Below are 19,275 nucleotides of genomic sequence, written 5' to 3' on the forward strand. Positions count from 1 at the left end.
TAAATGTCCTACAGTGCAGCCCCCACAACAAAGAGTTTCCTGACCAAAATGTCAACAGTGCCAAGGTCGAGAAAGGCTGACCTAGAGCCAGAGCAGATCAAGCAAGCAGAGAAGACCAGCAAAACAGAACATCCTGTCCCTGGGCTTTAGACACCACTGTCTGTTTAAGGACTAAGGGGTCAACAAAAGAAATGTTACAAGGATAGTAATGAAAACTACAAGAAGGTAGAGGAGATAACACCTTGAGCTGATTTAAATATTACTAAAATTTCTAGCTTGGATGACACCATTATCTTCCTAATGTTATTAAGCAAAATAAACTAACATCATTTGATGTCTCCTCCCCCAGCCCTCACTTTAATCCAATCTATAACAGGCGCTCAAGAGATGCTTATTAAATAAATGAAGTGAAATTCACTTAAGTCAAATATCAACATAATTTAAAATATTTAACCTGTAATGAGCTTAATATGAGCATTTACTTATAAGAAAAATGAGTAAAGATTTCTTTTAAGTATCTGAGATGTTCCATCTTTTGCTCACATAGCAGGAAGAGTTGAACAGGAACCAAATCTGTTGTTTTCCAATGTGCAGGGTAATTTCATTTTATTACTCTGTAGGCAAAGGATCGAGTCAGCTTTAATTTTGTGTTTAAGCTCATGTACAAGCTAGTTTTCATATCATTAGGCAAAATTAAAAGCTGATATGAATTGTCTCTGAAAAAAAAAAGCTATTCAAGGAACATATTAGCTTTCATTCTTTTTTAACCAAGAATCTGGAAACAATAGAGCCTTCTAACAAGTCTCCTAAATCGCACATGTTGTATAAGGCCAAAACAAAAACAACAACAACCATGATCACTACTTAGAGACTGACCACTATGGGTTTATTTGTTTATTGATATAACAGTCAAACTGTGAGTTGTGTGTGTGTGTGTATGCATATGCAGAAAGCCCTCAATTTACCAGATTCCAAGTTTGTGGGTCAGTTGTTTGGAACTCAGAATGCATTTCCCCATAGAAACAAGGCTATGGTTTTAGTTTCCCAAACTGTCCTGCAGCAGCTGATTTAACCCACAGTGTATTAAACTGACACTACCACTCCAGTTCTGAAGCCAAGGGGACTTGGGTGTTGGAAGAAGAGGAATGGAGAAATTAAATTCTTCTCCCTGTCTTGAGCACACAAGTCTGAAGCAACTCTGAAAAATTCAGAAAGTTTGTTTGGGGGAATGTTTCCCTTCTCCTTCTGCATATTTCCCCCTCCTAGGGCTTTCTCCTAAGGTGCTAGGCACCTAAGTACCCTCATTTTTCATTTGCTTCAAAATTACTTACCTTCTTTCGCTGCCTATTGAAGTCCGTTGCTTTTGTGCAGCTACCCTAATGAGATGTTAAGGAAACTCACTCTGATTTAGTAATTTATTAGAGGAGGGGATGAGTGATAGTGCTTTACCCAGTCTAAAACTGCATGCATTTTTTGAAGGAAATCATTTATTACCATGAATAAATCTTTAGTCAGACAATTATAGGGAGTATCTGAAAGTGATGTAAAGATAAAACAAGTAGCAGTGGTGAAATATGCCGTAAGGAGGTGTCCCTGCTCCTGGGGTTGGCCCCTTGTGTTGTTGCTACTATCCTGGCTTCTTACTGCCCAATACCTCTGAGCTCTGAAGCCTTACAAACCTCAGATGTTGCCTCACAACTACTCCTACAATAGGAGTTGTGGATCTCTATAGAGCGCAGAGAGCCCAAGACTGGCAAAGGTAACTAACAGTTGGTACATATGGGTCACTGATGGGTAAATCAAAACCTTCCTGCGTCTGTGAGCTCCTTGAATGATGGTAACGTGGTGTTTACTGTAGGATATGGAAGCTGACCAAACAACTCTAGAGAGGAAAACCCTTCGAAGAGCCATGTACTCAAGAGAGGCCAAGGCCCAAATGGAGGATGAAGATGAAGGTAGACTTTTCTCTTCTATCTGAAACCTTCAAGTGGGACATAACTGCTTTACCTTGGCAACTGATACACAGTGTGCCCATGAGGAATAAAAAGCCACTTCGTAGGTAGAAAAGAACTAAGCCATATATGTAATACTGAAAATGAAAAGAATAGGAGCAGAAGAAAAGTATATATAATCCATCAACCAGCATCATGAGCGGTTTCTAAGTGTGTCTTAGTGTATTTGTGCTGTGTGAGAGAGGGCTGAGAGGAAAAGGCCCTGTTTGTGAACAGATCTAGACCCTTATTTTTATAAATTGGAAAGGACTAGCAGAATGACCAAGTCAAGTTATTAATAAAATGTCAGTCCTTCAGAAATAAGCAATAAATGGGAAATATGAAGAAAATACTGTTTTGAAATATTTATATTTGAATCATTCAGTAAGTCCTCATGGAATTTTCATAACAATACAGCAATGAAGAATAAGAGAATTCCACGAAAGCCATTTGTTATGTTTCAGTTTTCTGGATCTAATAAGGTACAGTAAAGAACAAAAGATTTCCTGGAATATATTGGAATAAGATGAAATAATTACATTGCCTTGACATTTGTTGCCAAGAAATTTGTAAGATAAATCTCATTTAATTCCATAGGGTAAATGCACTATACTTCATGTTTCTTATACAGTTTTTGCTTAAGACTGCGTTTCTACAAGCCAGTTAAGAAAGAGAGAAAATAGTAATTTCAGGCTAAAGAACACGAAGATGTGCTACCTTTTTATACCAGATAACTAATCAGTATTTCAGTAAATACTCATTGAGAGAATGAATGAATGGATTTTGCACTTCAATTCCTTGGATTTAAAAATATTTTTAAAGAATGTCTGGTGCTGTAAACAGACATCAGCCTTTAGAATTTAAAACCAGTTATTTTTAATGTACTCTAAGAGTGGAGTCATGCCCACGTACTCTCTCCAGTGTTCCAGTGGTGAGTATATGGCTGGATACTCTACCCTGGGCTTGTTGGTTAATCCATTCTCTGGATAAACGTAACGTAGTACGTTAATAACGTATTAAAATACGTTAAAACGTATTAAAATAACGTAGTACTACTTTCCTAAAAAATAAAATGATGTAATGCATATTAAAGAGCCAAGTATGCTACGTATTTTTCACTCGGTTGCTATTCCTGGTCCTGGTCAGTATGTCTGTTCCAGCTACCAAGAAGGGAAGAAGAGAAGTAGTTGCACATATTGTTCCTAAATCCTTACCATTGGCTAGTTCATTACATGGACAGATTAGGTACTGGGAGAAGGAAGAAATCTTGTCATTAGCTGGGCAGCCATAGGCAAGTTGAATTTCAATTAGTATGGAAACAGTGAATGGATGTTGGGGAGACAGCAAGTAGTCTGGAAGTGAACTTTCATCATGTAGATTTCTCTTCCTGCTCACACATTGAACCTACCCTTACCAAAGGACAGATTATCTGAGACCTGTTCATTTACTTCATCTAGTTCAAAATATTAGGATCTTTGGTGATGCTCAGTCTTCCCATAGTACCTACATTTAGACTTCTGTGGTCTGATAACCTGTAAACCAAAGTTACCTATCTTCCCTACGCATAACCTGCTCAGTACACAGTAGTAGAATACATAATAGGATAACTGCAATGAAAATGGTCTTTGGAAAAGGGAAGGATGGGAAATGCAGAACAGTTGCCAGACCACACAAATAATCAAATTTTGCCAGTGAGGAAATGCTGAAATTCTGTCTTCATAATGGAGTATGTTCTTAGGATAGTCACCTTGGAGTTTCCAGATGGTTTAAACATCTGAGAGGACCTCCCTGACTATTGTCCTCTGTCCTCTGCCTTTGCTCTCTGGAAGATTTCTTCTTGCTTATGCCCCTCCGTGACCATATCTAAAATGGACCATAGAGAACAGAGATTATGCCCTCTTGGGCAATCCACAAATTTCAGAGTCTATCTCCTTCTGGTGAAGGAGAGTTTAGAGTTCAAAGAATTACGTATTTAAGGGCCAGACCTGTGGTTTCATTGGCAATATGGTTCTTTCAATACGTTTGTAAACTTCTAGTCTACACTTCCTGTCAATTTGTTGTGAAATAAATTGGCAAATTATCTCATCCAGACATAAATGTTGCTTATTGTTTTGCTCATCCATTCATTTTTCATCAGTTTTTTCAATGGGTTTTTTTTCCTGCTAAAAGCATTTAAGATTTCTAAAACTAACACTTGTATTTCTATAAATCTGAGGGGGATTTTTATATGCTTCTTTGTAAGGTAATATCAATTTTATCTACCTGTTGACTGAGGAGAGCTTAAACTAATATTTTACATGCAGAGGAAGAAGAAGAGGAAGATGAGGATGATAATATGTCCACTGTAATGAGGCTCAGAACTAAAATGCCTTGGAAAACCTGCTGGCGATACCTTACTTCTGGAGGATTCTTCTTGCTCTTCCTGATGATTTTCTCTAAGCTTTTGAAACATTCAGTCATTGTGGCCATTGACTACTGGCTGGCCACATGGACTTCGGAATACAGTATAAACAATAGTGGAAAAGCTGATCAGGTATAGTGAATTCTGTTTTTAAATCATCAAGGGAATAAATATTGAGATTAACAGTGATATTTTTATTTAGTTTGATATTAATAGCCCAAGTGTCATAGGATTTTTGTAATGACTCAGTAAGTTAACTAGAATAGGACCTGAAATGGAATGACCTGTCAAAACGGAAGCTATTTGGATTACTTTTGCGTTTTTAAAGCTTATCATAAGAAACATTAAAAGATAATGTTTGGATTTGGATTCAGGGAAGGTATAAGCACATGATAATGTGTGTGTGTGTGTGTGTGTGTGTAACATATACATGGAACTTTCGTTGTTATTATTTCGATGGTATTGATTTTAACTACTGACACCAATGTATTAGCTGGTCATTCTGAGATTAGGGATAGGAAGGATGAGCTCTACAGTGTAGAAAACCAAGAATATTCCAAATCTGAAAATAGACTGTAATGCTTCATCTGCCCTTAGGCAAACCTTGGAAGAGGGTGAAGGAAACAAGTGGGGACAGGGCGGGGGTACTGTGTTTAGTCTCCAAGAACTGTCTAAACTGATGCAAGATAATGAAGTTGAAAATATTGTCTGACTTTGATATTTCGTGTTCCGGTAAGAAAAAACTGATAATTTCATATGTGGGTTTTTGGTGTTGTTTGCTTTTTAGACCTACTACGTAGCCGGATTTAGCATACTTTGTGGAGCGGGTATTTTCCTCTGCCTTGTTACGTCTCTCACTGTAGAATGGATGGGTCTCACAGCTGCCAAAAACCTTCACCACAATCTCCTCAATAAGATAATTCTTGGACCAATAAGGTAAAAAAGTAGTTATTTCTTACTTCCCCACACAAAATCATAAAACATGAATCTTTAAATTTAAGCAAAGTGTGAAACTTTAGAGTGTATTTGACCTTTGAGCAAATGAATAGGAAACTTCCCGTTTTCCTGGCTCTAAGTTGTCCATTAGCAGTGCTCAGGTTCCAGACAGTTTAGTATTATCATACATTCCAATCTGTTTATTGCCTAGATTCTTTGATACCACCCCCCTGGGACTGATTCTCAATCGTTTCTCAGCTGATACAAATATCATTGATCAGGTGAGTGCCTTGGAGTTACTTCCAAGTTCAAAAACAATTTTTTCAGTATAAGATAAATAATATTTAAGATAAACCATGATTCCTACTAACAATAGAGGATTTCTAAAACTTTAAGCCTATATGCACTCATATCAATATTATATGCACAACTGATTTTAGAATAAAAACTTAAAGAAATTCCTTAACTTGAAATAATGTATGCATGTAGAAGAGGATACTTAGAGAATCAGTTTGAAATAAAGGGAACAAATAATAAACTAACATTTAATTTTTTATTATAAAAAAGGAATCATTTTGATCAATGTATCTCCATTCACAACAAAATTCTTAAAGTTTAGTATCGATGAAGAGTGTCTCCCAGAAGCAAAGGATAGAATGCCAAGCTGTCTTAGATGTCCTTTACTTCAACTAGACTGGCTCTTTACTAAGAAAAGCTTTAGATGGTGTGATATTTTAGAGAATATTCCAGGGATGCTGAGTTTATTTTAGATCCCTCTGCCTCTAGAAGTTTGTCCTGAAATTAAAGTCCTCAAACTCTAAAATTGGATCACTCCAAGAACAGGCCCCTTAGGATAACTGACAAAAGAATCCATCAAATCCAGCACTTGTCTTTTCTGACTTTTTGGAGTTACTGTCAGAATATCTAAATTATATTCAGTTTAGGAAAACAATGCTTGATGCATGCAGCTGACTAAAAAGTATACTGAAAAATTTTGATGTGTTCTTTGGTGTTAGTCACACTGCATCTAAAACACTTCATAAGGAATACATATGGAAAGAAGAGACAACACAGTCTTTATTTGGAAGATGTGATTGCCACCTAGAGAGTTCAAGACAATTAGTACAATAAAAAAAAAAAAACAGCTAGATAGACAGTTCAGAAGAGTATCTGCATAAGGTGTATGATATAAAATTTCAGTAACTTTCTCTGCACCAATTAAAAAATTAAATGAAAAATAAATACTACTCATAATAATAACAAAAACAAAAATAGAGAGGAAAACTAATAAGAAGAAAAGAGATCCAACAATCCTGGAAATCTGAAAAATCCTGTATATACAGAGAATTCCCCTATCAGATACCCAAGAAAACATTATAAAAATAAAATACTCTGGTGATCACAGAAAACAAGTAGTTCAAAAGAACAAAATGGAGAACTCAGAAACACCAGCATACGGAGAAATTTAACACAGGATAAGTGTGGTATCTGGAATCAGTAAGAAAAAGATTATTTTTTCAATAAAGGATGTTGGGACAATTAGCTATCCATAAAATAAAAGCAAACACGTATGGAATAAAGATGGCCATAGAAAAATATAAAACTATAAAATAAAATGTGGGAGAATAGTTTTAGAATTTGGGGGTGGAAATTAAGTAAGACACAAAATTCTGAATAAGGAAAAAAAAACCAACTGAAATGACTATATAAAATTTTAAACTTCTGTTGAACTAAAAGCATCAAAGATGAATTTAAAATATAATAGATTAACTGGGAGAAAAGCTGGAACATATGTAAAGCAAGAGGAAAACATCCATAACCTATAAAGACCATCTAAAAATCAACAAGGAAAATAAATAATCCAATCAAAAACATATGAAGGATATGAGCAAGCAAAATACAGAAAATTAATGTAAATTTCTTACAGAAGAGGAATAGCTAACTATGTTTTTAATAGTATGCAGCCATTAAAAAAGAGGGAGATTTGTGTATGGTAACATGGGAAGATTTATAGACTATCTTATTCAGTAAAATAAATCAAGAACACATAGACAAATGAGATTTATTTCCATAAAATCCCCAAGATAAATAGACTGACTGACAGAGGATAAGTAGATAGGTAGGTAGGTGGATAAAAATACTGACCTAAGAGAAGTGAGTGAAGTTGAAGGAGTGAAGACTTGCTTACAATGAAAACGTTCATGTACTACTTTGGTAAATAATTATATAACTTAACTTTAAAGTGACTATTTTATTGCACTGTAACCAATATTTTCTTTGAGCTAAAACATTTTCCTTTCAAATTACCTTCTTCATAGCACATCCCTCCAACTTTGGAATCTCTGACTCGCTCAACACTGCTCTGCCTGTCTGCCATTGGCATGATTTCTTACGCTACCCCTGTGTTCCTGGTCGCTCTCGTGCCTCTTGGGGTCGCCTTTTATTTTATCCAGAAATATTTTCGAGTTGCTTCTAAGTAAGTAAAACAAAGTTCTATTCATTTTCAAAAGCCTATGTATTTGATTTGCTGTGATCCAGATTTGCTATAGTGTTTTTCAAGATTAGGTATGGAATCTGGAAAAGCAATCTATTTTTAATACGATAAAACCTATATTATATTTCATTTGGAGATTTATTATAATTGTTTCTGTAATTGTTTGTTAAATCCTGGACATTTATTAACATGTGGATTGACGTGTTGAGTTTTGAGTCCACAAACTATGCCAAATCTTTTCATTCTGTGATTCCTTTTCTGAACATGACATTGACAGAAAACTTGTAAAACCAAACACAGTTCCAAAGAGTAAGTGACTTCATATTGTTCTATTCCACAGTGGGAAGAAAAGATAAAATATTGTAAAATGCTAAAATGCATTCTGTAAAAATCAGAAGAATTTAAAAAAGTTAAAGAGATAAGTCAGAGTGATGACTAGAAAAGTAGATAATCTTGAATGTCTGATAGAAGAGCTGTAACTCCAAGAGATTGGAACTTTCCAGATTGGATCATTTAACACACACTTGAGTACCCAGCCAAATATAAATAAAAGTAGCCATGAATCTTACATTTTTCTATTAATATAAGATTTATCATTTGCTGAGATGTACTGTAGTTAAATGAAATGTAGTACCAGTTGTTTTAAAATTAAATCGGAGGGGGAGACAAAGCATGAGAGACTATGGACTCTGAGAAACAAACTGAGGGTTTTAGAGTCGGGAGGGGGGTTGGAGGCATGGGTGAGCCTGGTGGTGGATATTAAGGAGGGCACGGATTGCATGGAGCACTGGGTGTGGTGCATACACAATGAATCTTGGAACACTGGAAAAATAAAATAAAATTTAAAAACATTCCAGTTTAGCTTTGAAGGGTTGTTATAAATAACACAGTAAATTTTATACCATTGTAATAATCACTTTATTGCAACAAACACTCAGTAGGCATTACTGTGTTGAAAATAATTGTGTAAGCCATGTGGCAGGTGAAGGGATCCACCTGACAAGAACCTATTCTCAAGAAATTTAGTCCCTGTAGATAAGGTAATCCTTGTATGTGCATTAAGTGCTAGAATAAGAAGATAGATACTGAGTTTATTCGGTAAACTGAGGATATTTAATAGGACATGACTGCAAAGAGGATGATGAGAAATTGGGGAAGGTAATAAGAAAAGCCAAGATTGTAGTTGGGAACCTCTCAATATATCTTATAACAATTTTTAATTTTAAAAATGTGGTTGTTTTTCCTCAGCTATGATTTGGGGTCCTCCAATGTTAGAGATATGTATTAAATCTAGAATGTTGGGGTGCCTGGGTGGCTCAGTGGGTTAAAGCCTCTGCCTTCGGCTCAGGTCATGATCTCGGGTCCTGGGATCAAGCCCCACATCCGGCTCTCTGCTCAGCAGGGAGCCTGCTTCCTCCTCTCTCTCTCTCTCTTTGCCTGCCTCTCTGCCTCCTTGTGATCTCTATCCATCAAATAAATGAATAAAGTCTTTTAAAAAAATCTAGAATGTTTTTTCATTCCCAGCCTCATCTGCTTTTCTTATAGCAAATTCAGACCAAAAGGGAAGAGTTAATCATGAGTTCACTCTTTCGTTTATTCTGGTGCCATTACTGATGCCTCTTGCTGGAGAGGCAAGGAGTTCAGTTATTTTATTTCTGTTGTTTCCAAATCTATTCTTGTCTTCTTATCACTAAATATTACAGTCATGTCTTACTTCAGTCACATATTCATTTGGGCTTATTTTTGTCCCTTTGCAATACAAATTGAGGACAAAGACTAGGCAAACATTCCTAGTCCATTATAAACTGGAATTGCAAATCACTAAATAAATAAATAAATAAATAATAAAAATTGTGGATTCTGTTCATTTTAAGAAAGAACAATTTGTTACTAGCATTGATATTGCCTAAAATATGAAGATGATCTTTTTTTAAAAAGAGATTATTTATTTTAGAGAGAGAGAGAACGAATGGAAGGGGCAGAGGGAGAGAGAATCTCAAGCAGACTCCATGCTGAGTGCAGAGCCCCATGTGAGGCTCGATCTTGGGACCCTGAGATCAGGACCTGAGCTGAACCCAAGTGTCAGATGCTTACCCGACTGTGCCACCCAGGCACCGCATGAATGAGATGGTCACTTTTAAAGAATTCACACTGACAATGGATTATCAAACATCCTTATTTGAAATTCTATGGAAGTGAGCAAGTATAAGCACATGACATTTAATTTCACAGACAAAAACCTTTCTAGGGACACCTGGGTGGCTCAGTCGGTTAAGTGTTTGCCTTTGGCTCAGGTTATGATCCCAGGGTCCTGGGATCCAGCCCCACATCAGGCTCCCTGCTCAGTGGGGACTCTGCTTTGCCTCTCCTTCTGCCTGCCGCTCAGCCTACATGTGCTTGCTCTCTCTCTCTCTCTCTCTCTCTCTGTCAAATAAATAAATAAATAATCTTAAAAACAAAACAAAACAAAAAAACCTTTCTAGATGTTGAGCCTCTGCAGGACTCACTCATACTGAAAAACTCAGGTAACTTAACAGGCTGTTTTGTAAATATCAAAAGGAATTAAAGTGGGAGACGAAATGTCATGGAATTTGGAATCTCTGAAATCAAAGACCTAATGTGTGGTTAGCTCTGTAAGGAAGTGTGATTCCTACTTACAAGAATACAAGGTCAAGCTGTGCCCGTACCTTCTTGGTTTCACAAAATACAGTCTTATAAACAAGGGTTTCTCCTTCCTAATTTTTTCCCTTCATTGCAAACCTCAAATGCAGTGACCACCTGTTACTTGTGTCAAATTGACAAATAGTCACTTAGTTTTATGGTTAAAGTAGCAAACTACTCACATTCCTTATATTCAATTTCCTCCTCTCTTCTTTCTTTCCCTTCCCTCTTTCTTTCTGTCTCCTCCTCTGCAGTTTCTAAAGAGGACAAATCCATTATAGAAACTCAAGAGTTTTACATTTGTTTGTGGCACTACACAGGCAGCTCAGAATGGCCCAAGTTAATTGTTGAAGATTATGAACAGTTTAATTCATTGACTTTGGAAGGTGAATGTTGATGCTGCAGCTCTAAGTCCTCAACCCCAAAACCTAAAAAATGGCATGAAAAAAACTGAAAAGAAAAAAGAGGATTGTTTTGAAACATATGGTATAACACTTAGCCTATCTTCTAGAAATGCTAGCTTATGTGGCTTAAGGAAATGTTTTCATCACTAGTGTGCATCTTTATGAAAAGGATGATTCAGATGTTTGTCCACTAAATGTTCACTGAATATTATACATATATATATATGCACACATATATATATACATATATATATATGTATCATATACGTATTATATGAATGTAGTTTCTCAGAGGACAAATGAAAAAGTTCCATGAAGCGTGGAGGCAAGGAAGCAAATTCATTGTGGCCAAGGGCAAATTTATTGTCTTTTTTTTCAAATCCCTTTATTCCGTGTCCCCCTTCCTGGTAAATAATACCGTCATTTGTCAAGTCTACTAAGCTAGAAACAGCCAAGCCATATTTGATTCTTCTCTCTTACTCACCCTGCTACAATTCATTGATTGTCGCAGTTTAGAAACCGACTTCTGGGAGACTGTCTCACCATCCTTCCCCTGTTTTAAATCTCATTAGCATCCCAGTAATTCAGAACTTTAAAAAAAAAAAATCTCTGATGCAGAGTATCCTAAATCACTTACTCTCTTTCATCCTTTATAGCCGCCCAAGTCATGTTGCTTAAGCACAGCCTGATCGTTTCATTTCTAGTCTTCAGGGATTTTGTCCAAGTCACCCAGGATCCTCCACCACCAAGTCCCACCTCTACTTTACACAGCCTTTCCCCGCTGCAGCACTCGCAAAGGATTCTGGGCACCACCCAGACTGAACCTGCCGCGTTCTTTAGTCTGCTGTGTTTGCCCTTATTCCCATAGCTGGAATGCACTTCTTGTTTTATTGAAGCCCTCCTCAAAGCTTAATATTTGTCCTAAATTCCACATGCCCCCCCAAAATATTACCCACCTCCTAGGTAGGAGGTAATCATCCTTTCCTCTGTGTCCCCATAGCAGTTTGCTATAGTTGTTGTACAAAGGAAGTAGTTTTTACAATGCAGTACGTGTGTGGCCTGGACCAAAATTCATTCTGTACTCATCTCTCTCTTCCTCTTTAGATTATAAGCTGTTGAGATTTTTGTTAACTGGGTTCTAGAAGGAATTAGTTGCAATAACAAGGAAAAACCCTAATTTAGGATGAACACAGTAGCCTCTGAACCTGAACGCATCTGAAGTTAATTTTGCACCTCTCTCTGTTCTAGAGATCTCCAGGAGCTTGATGATTCTACCCAGCTCCCTCTGCTTTGCCACTTCTCAGAAACAGCTGAAGGACTCACCACCATTCGGGCATTTAGGTGAGCAAACATATTTTCATTTTGCTGATTAGGCAATCATATCATCAACAAATCTATCTGCAAATAACTGATAATTGCTACCATTTTTTGGATGCCTACTGTGTGGGCATGGCAGTGTTCTAAACTAGAAGAAGGAAAATATGACAATAAATGTTCAGAGTTAGTCTAATTCTCTGAAATTTTGACAAACATAAAGAAAGAATGAAATACCATATTGGGAAGATACTAGCTGTGTAATGTAGACCTGTCTTGTCAATTCCCTAGCCTCAGTTTTCTTATCTATGAAGTGGAGAAATCAACTTTGCTTCTTAGGGTCATTGGGCTGATTGACAAATGCATAGAAAGCACTAATCATGGTGATTAGAAAAGAAGCATCCAATAAACAAGTTAAAATAAAAATATTAATAATAAAAGAAATGCTACTAAAAATAAAATAAAATAAATACTACTATATCAAGTTATTTTAGGATTTAATCAGTTTTCTTCAATTATTACTAGTAAACAGTAAGAACCCAAGCTTTTGATCAAAAGCATTTACTTAACACTCAGAAAATGATCTGGTCCTATTTTCCCTGTTCAAGTAAACTCAGAAGAGAAGGTGGCGGCACTGAGTATTTCATTTAATCTGGAAAATTGACATCTTAAAGTATAATGTTTTCTTGGAACCCTAAATACAAACATGTAGTGATTTCAATTAGAAATATTTATATTATTAGATATAAAAACCTGAGTCAAAAAGTAGAATAGAGAGACATAAACATCAACAATATGTATCCCAGAATTTCTGCATCAATCTACATAGACTTCATCATGAAGATTCACACTTTCTGCAATGGTGTGTTTTCCCATCAGAGTGGCTCTTATTGGAGATGACAAAACTACTTATTGACATCAAATTATAATATTAAGACCAAATTTGTGTCCTGGTAGAAGCCAGTAATGACCAGTGGTACTCATGCACCCATCATATTAAAGATTTAATTTTCACCAAATAAATCCTTTCAAGTTAATCTATTTGAGTATTGAACATATGCTGGTACTACTCTTGATATGGATATTTAAAGTCTACAAAGACATGGCCTTCCACTTCCATCCCAGATAAATACCACAAAGAAAACAGTTAGGGTAACATGGCAGGTGGGGGGCAAGAAGTGACTGGATTCAGGCAAGCTCGTCGATGACACTGCAGGACATTGATGGGTTCAACATATAACAGTCCTTGCTCTGTTTTCTCTCCGGACAAGGTGAAGTTATTTTCTAAGAGTGATGACGACTAGAATCAGGTAAATCGTCTTGAAGGTAAAAACAGTTTAGAATGACAGAGGAACTTGACCAAGAGTCAAGGTTTAGGCTTTTCATTTGTCTTTTTTGTTAGACACATGGACAGAATTTAGCATGACTATTCCTAATTTTACATGAGGAAAAGTCTAGGTAGTTAGAAGAACAAAATACTATGTGTTAAACTTTCAAGGCTTGAATTATGATTGGAAGAAACGAAAGACAACCGAACTTTTTATGGAGAAGTATCTGCGTCATAGTCATCCAGATTTATATCTTTTAACATTCATTTCTAAAGTAAATATTAAGTACCACAAATATCAGCATTTTTAAACCAAAAGAAGTTTTAAAATGTGGGGACAGTCCTGCTGCCATGAATAAAATTCTAGAGTCTTTACATTTGGTGCTCTTGGTCAAGAATCAAACATCTTCTTTTCCATCCTTTTCTTCCTTTCTTTCAGGCTACCCAGAGTCCCCAGAGTCTTCAGCTCTTTTGGAAAGTTAGCATTTACTGATTAGGCTGCCTTTCCTCCCCTGCATTCAGGGTTCATGGTGTACTCACACGCGGCAGTGAACTCCCTCAAGTAGTTTACCACGAAAGTTTCACAGTTAAATTAGACTGAGATTTCAGTGACCTTTCCTATTTTTTTTTTTTTTGGTCCAATAGAATAAAGGTCTAAGAATGTTCAGAAGATGAGCTGGATGTGGATGAAAAGATACAGACTGAGTGTGTCAAAGTTTCCATTAGGAAAACAGAAGGTTTCTTGCCAAATAGAAACACACAGAAAGAATGTTCACTGCATTTCCACCCCTCCCCTCTCGCTGCTGCTTCAGACCGTTGCCAATTCCATTTACAAACTCTTTAAGAGTGCATCTGAAACAATATCCCACAACTAAATGAAGAGTAAGAAGCATCCCAGACAAAGCACTTTGTCAGAATAAAGTCTTTGATGTTCATCTAAAAGGTGGCCCAGTGGCTTTGGTCCAGTGGGCCCCATTCCCAATCTCTCCATTACCACCATCCTGTAGAGAGCGAACCCTCTCTTGAGCCCCTGAACATGATGAGCTTTCTCATTTCTGTGCCTTTGCTCATGTTGTTCCTACTGTTTCCAGAGCTTTGTCCTCCCTTGTTAATCTGAAGAATTCAGCTCATCCTTTAAAACCTCACTCGGATCATCCTCCAGGTCCTCCATGAAACTTTGCTTAATCCTCCTTCTCTCCCCATCCTCCAGCTCATTCCCTGTGTGAATCACCCCCTTCCTTTATATTCAAGTAGCATTTCGTGCACAGGGCTGTTATAACCAGCCTCTGTGTTGCATGGTCCTTGCTTGTTAACACCGTGTTTACCTCCTTCCCTAAAGACAGTGTTCCTCAAGGGCAGAGGTTACATCTTGTTCATATATATATATATATATATATATATATTTTTTTTTTTTTTCCCCCTGATGTCTTGCATAGAGTTGGTATTTGGCAAAGTTTCTGAATGAATGGCTAAAAATCTCCCTAACATTGCAAATACAGAAATGTTGTTCCTTAGGTGGATATATCTCATTACCGTTCATATCCACTATTGCAGTAAATCCTCTAGTCCTGTGGGCCATCCTCCCTTTTCCTTATTCACTCTCTTCAGTTCTAAGGGGCCATCCCAGAACAAGACAGGCATGTTCCTGGGACTGCTCAGGCCCACTCCAGTAAGTTGCTCTTCCGTGTAGGTCCTTCTGTACATGGCATTTAGGTCAAGGCTGCAAACTCATAACTCAAAGTGAGGTAATTATTTGGCTCTGATTGCCAAATCCTTTGATTATTGTAGATCAGATGTTGTCTGACTCAGTTATCTGATTTATCTGGTTTGGCATATTGGAATGATCAGATGGATTGGACAGATATCAAGTATCTGCTTTATATTGGCCTGTATGGACGACTCTGTGGGCCAAGTGAACGCCCCACACAGGACTTGTGACATAGTGATGGTTTAATATAAAGTTTTCAAATTCATTTGAAGATTTGGGGAAACTTGAGGCAGTCTTTTATCAAACAGGAATCATTTCTGAGCTGTCAAATGAAACTTGGCTATGCCTTAGGAACATAATGCACAGACAAGTGGTCCATATATGAACAGTCACAGCCATGAAGAGTGAATAGACCACATTTTGATTTGGCATTTCCTCCAACCTTCAAATCAGTTATTTTGATTATATTATCCAGCTTTCCATTGTTTTTGTTATTCACGGAAAATAACTGAAAAATGAAGAGAGACTATTTTTGTTATTTGGAAAGATTTATCACCATGTAGCATGAGTTCTGTGAAAAAGTAGCTCACATGTTCAGATGGATAAGTTTCTTATTAGAAGTTTCATTTATAACACGGATGACCCAGAATTTGGTCTGATGATGTTGATTTCCAAGAATGAACTGAATTTGGCCAGGGATCGATATTTAAACTGTGTTTGTCATATAATCCTATAAGTACCATAGGCTGAGAGTTCCTTTCGTGCAGTGACCATCCTTACAAATATTTTAGAACCTTGAGCATAAGCTATCTCATCTAACAAGAACATCTGCCGCCTCCAAGGACCTCCATCCTCTACTTCTTTCTACTCAGTTTCCTTCTTTGGTTCCCAGAAACCCCAGCAGAAGGAGAAATTTAAAAGTATCTATTTGCCTGTTACACATGCATAGTTTCCTATCTTCTCTGGTCCTCATCCAGCTCCTCCTACCCACCTTTAACTGTGTTATTTAGAAAAGTTTAAAAAAAAAAAAAGGCAATAAAAAGTAGGTAGAGCATACCGCACTTCTGTACAACTTACTCTGGTTTTTGTAAGGCCCTTGCAACATAGGCCGTGCCTTGTTTTTGTGGCCGCAAAATTATGAGGAAATTTATGAAGTGATCCTTAATAGGAATTTGTCATCAGAAAGCTTCCTTTTCATAGCAGGGGTCTAAGAAAGGAAGAAAGACCGGACCACACCCTCTCCAGTAAGTGTGCAGCAAAGCAGTAGCAGCTGGCCTTTATTTTGAAGTAGGAGTCCATTTACTAGTCATTCCGTCCCATCCGTTTGTCACGATGTTGAGTAAACAGTGTAGTAGTAAGTGTGACTGTTTCTTATTATTTCTCCTGTTGGTGGCTAGCATGATAATATTTTTGTTTTCTACAGGCATGAAACCAGATTTAAGCAACGTATGCTGGAACTGACGGACACGAACAACATTGCCTACTTGTTTCTCTCAGCAGCCAACAGATGGCTAGAGGTCAGAACGGTACGTCCATTTCATGATTTCCAAATGGAATCCAAACAAAAAAGGGGACTGATGCAAAGAGGGAGGCAGTTGTAAAAATTAGTCTTGCACTGAGAGCCACACTAACTTCACTTTTTCCGAACGTTAAAATAGCTCAGGTTTGTTTATGTTACAGATGAAGTTTGTCATAATGTTTTAGCTAATGGCAAGACAAATAGCCCAAAAAGCAAAAATTCATTTTGTGTTCATTAGTCTCTAGATCACATAAGTTAATGGAATGGCAAATGTTTGTATAACTTCATTTTTTTTTCAAAAGAACAAATTTGACAAGTGAACAGATGTACTCGTTTCCTTCACTGAGCAGGGCAAGCCTGGAAGAGATGGTGACTTTCTATGTTTTAAGCCAGTGGAGGATCACATTAGCGCAAAATGTAAAAAACTGCAATTAATCATCTGTCGCCTTCTTCTATCCCTTGTGAAGGAGGAGGACAGGCACATGGTTTGGCATCATACAGACTTGATCTAGCAAGTTAATTAATTTGAGTCTGTTCCTCATCTGTAAAATAGGAATAAGAATATGTACTTCATGGGGATATTAGGATGAAAAATAGTAATATAAAGCCTTTAGTTTCCTGATTAGCAGGTGCACTCAACAAATGTCTTTTGAATGAAAGGATGAATAAATAAATAAGTGAATGGAAACAGCACCTGCTGTGGTAAGTGGTTCATGAGCCAAACAGCTGGAGTATGAGCCAGGAGATGGATGGGACACAAGTTCCAGAAAGGAAGGAAATGTAGTTTGCAGACTGGTCTGCATATTCTGTACTATAAATAAGCTACTTTGGTGATAATGAAGAGTTGTCTTTAATCTTTAAAAAAAAATTTTTTTCTATTGGGGAACCTGGGTGGCTCAGTTATTAAGCCGCTGCCTTCAGCTCGGGTCATGATCCCAGGGTGCTGGGATGGAGTCCTGCATCGGGCTCCCTGCTCAGCGGAGAGTCTGCTTCTCCTTCTCTCTTTGCCTCTCTCCCCCACCCCACTTGTGCTCTCCTTCTCAAATAAGTAAATAAAGTCTTTAAAAAAATAAAAATAAGATAAGAAAATAATTATCTATCCATTTGTCCAAAGGAAAAGGAAGTTTATCTGTACTATTACAAGGCTATCATGTCTACTATATTCAGGCTTTCAAAACTCAACAGACCAAAGAAGGCAGATAGTAAAAGGAATTTGATGAGTTGGAAATGAAAGAGCCCAAGTACAACCTGAGTTGTTGATGGATGGATACAGGTTGGTATGGATTCTTGGACCGTGCCCCTGCCCCCACCTTGGGCTTTAGTTGTCATGATTTCCCGCTGGTTTACAGAGACTCTCTTCCACTATATTAGTTACAATGTAGAAATTATTCAGTGACATAACACAATTATATTTTACAAATTTTAGATAGAAGCATTGGTTGTTGATAAGAAATTCCTTCCAGCTAGCTGTAGGGGTTGGGCAAAATGTCTCCTGAATTACCTATAGAGAGCATAAAGGCAGATGAAATGTTGCTTGATTTATAACAAAACTAAGACATTATTCCTAGATCCTATCCAGACCCTAATTCATTGTTTTAAACTCCTATTTGTTTTTTAAATTTGTTTTCTCTAAGGAAGAAAAAAAAACAACCCAATCATATCTGAAAAATAGAATAAATCATGAAAGAGCTTGATGAAAGAATGTCCCCAAATCATAATAGAAAATGTCAATGGTTACGTTTGTTGTTTGATTTTGCTTAACTTGGAGATCAAGCAGGTGTTTTAGAGGGCAAGTGTGTTTGCTTTGGACTTGAGGTGAATGTCTGACTGGACTCCTGTTTCTGTTCTTTAGCACTTCCTACTGTCAGGTTAATGGACAAGTGTTTAACAAGAATCTTCAAGCAAACCATATGTTCCGCTCTCATAGCCAAAAGACAAGATATTAGAGCCTTCAGACTGCCAAGAAAGGGGAGGTCAGGAGAAATTAGAGAGGAAGAGTGGCCAGATTCAGAATGGCTTTAGTTCAGTTTGACTCACGGCTCATTACTTTAAACCCCATGTGAAAAGGCAGCGGGACAACCCAAATGTAAAAGAATTCTAGTTTCAGCTGTAGAGACCTAAAGAAAATAATGATGTTTGAAACAGGAAGGGCAGGCTCTGCCATCCATTCTGTTCCTTGAAGATACATTTGTTGGTGTGTCTTGTCTCCGTTTTCTGTGTATTTTGATCCTTCCAAGAATTCTTGTCTGGTCTCATTACCAGAGCTCTCTCTTAAAAACCAATTCAAAAAAAAAAAAAAGGAACCTTTTGCTTCTGTTTCTGGTGGGTAAAGGCAAGTTTTGGTAAGGAACTTGCTGATTTATTGTAAAATTCCAGACATCTCTGCTGACAGAAATCAAGGTCCAAAGTCTTTTGTTTATGATTTGTCTCCTTTGCCTAATTGTGTGTGTCAGTAAGTTTATGTGGGTATGCATACACACACACACACCTCTAGACAACCCCAGTGATCCAACCTAAACT

General features: G+C 37.2%; 1 protein-coding gene across 1 annotated transcript in view; it reads left to right on the forward strand.

Moving 5' to 3' along the window:
• Positions 1-19,275, forward strand: part of ABCC9 (ATP binding cassette subfamily C member 9) — a gene marked incomplete at its 5' end in the record, with an annotated part of 78,078 nt that overhangs the window by 31,352 nt on the left and 27,451 nt on the right. Inside the window, 7 exons of the mRNA XM_080810240.1 lie at positions 1,859-1,955; positions 4,295-4,524; positions 5,180-5,328; positions 5,540-5,609; positions 7,647-7,804; positions 12,136-12,228; positions 16,660-16,762. Of these exons, the coding sequence (XP_080666366.1) occupies positions 1,859-1,955; positions 4,295-4,524; positions 5,180-5,328; positions 5,540-5,609; positions 7,647-7,804; positions 12,136-12,228; positions 16,660-16,762 (900 nt within the window). The remainder of the gene's footprint in view (positions 1-1,858; positions 1,956-4,294; positions 4,525-5,179; positions 5,329-5,539; positions 5,610-7,646; positions 7,805-12,135; positions 12,229-16,659; positions 16,763-19,275) is intronic.

This window comes from Martes martes, assembly GCF_963455335.1.
Source record: "Martes martes genome assembly, chromosome: 8".
In the NCBI taxonomy this organism is placed as follows: Eukaryota; Metazoa; Chordata; class Mammalia; order Carnivora; family Mustelidae; genus Martes; species Martes martes.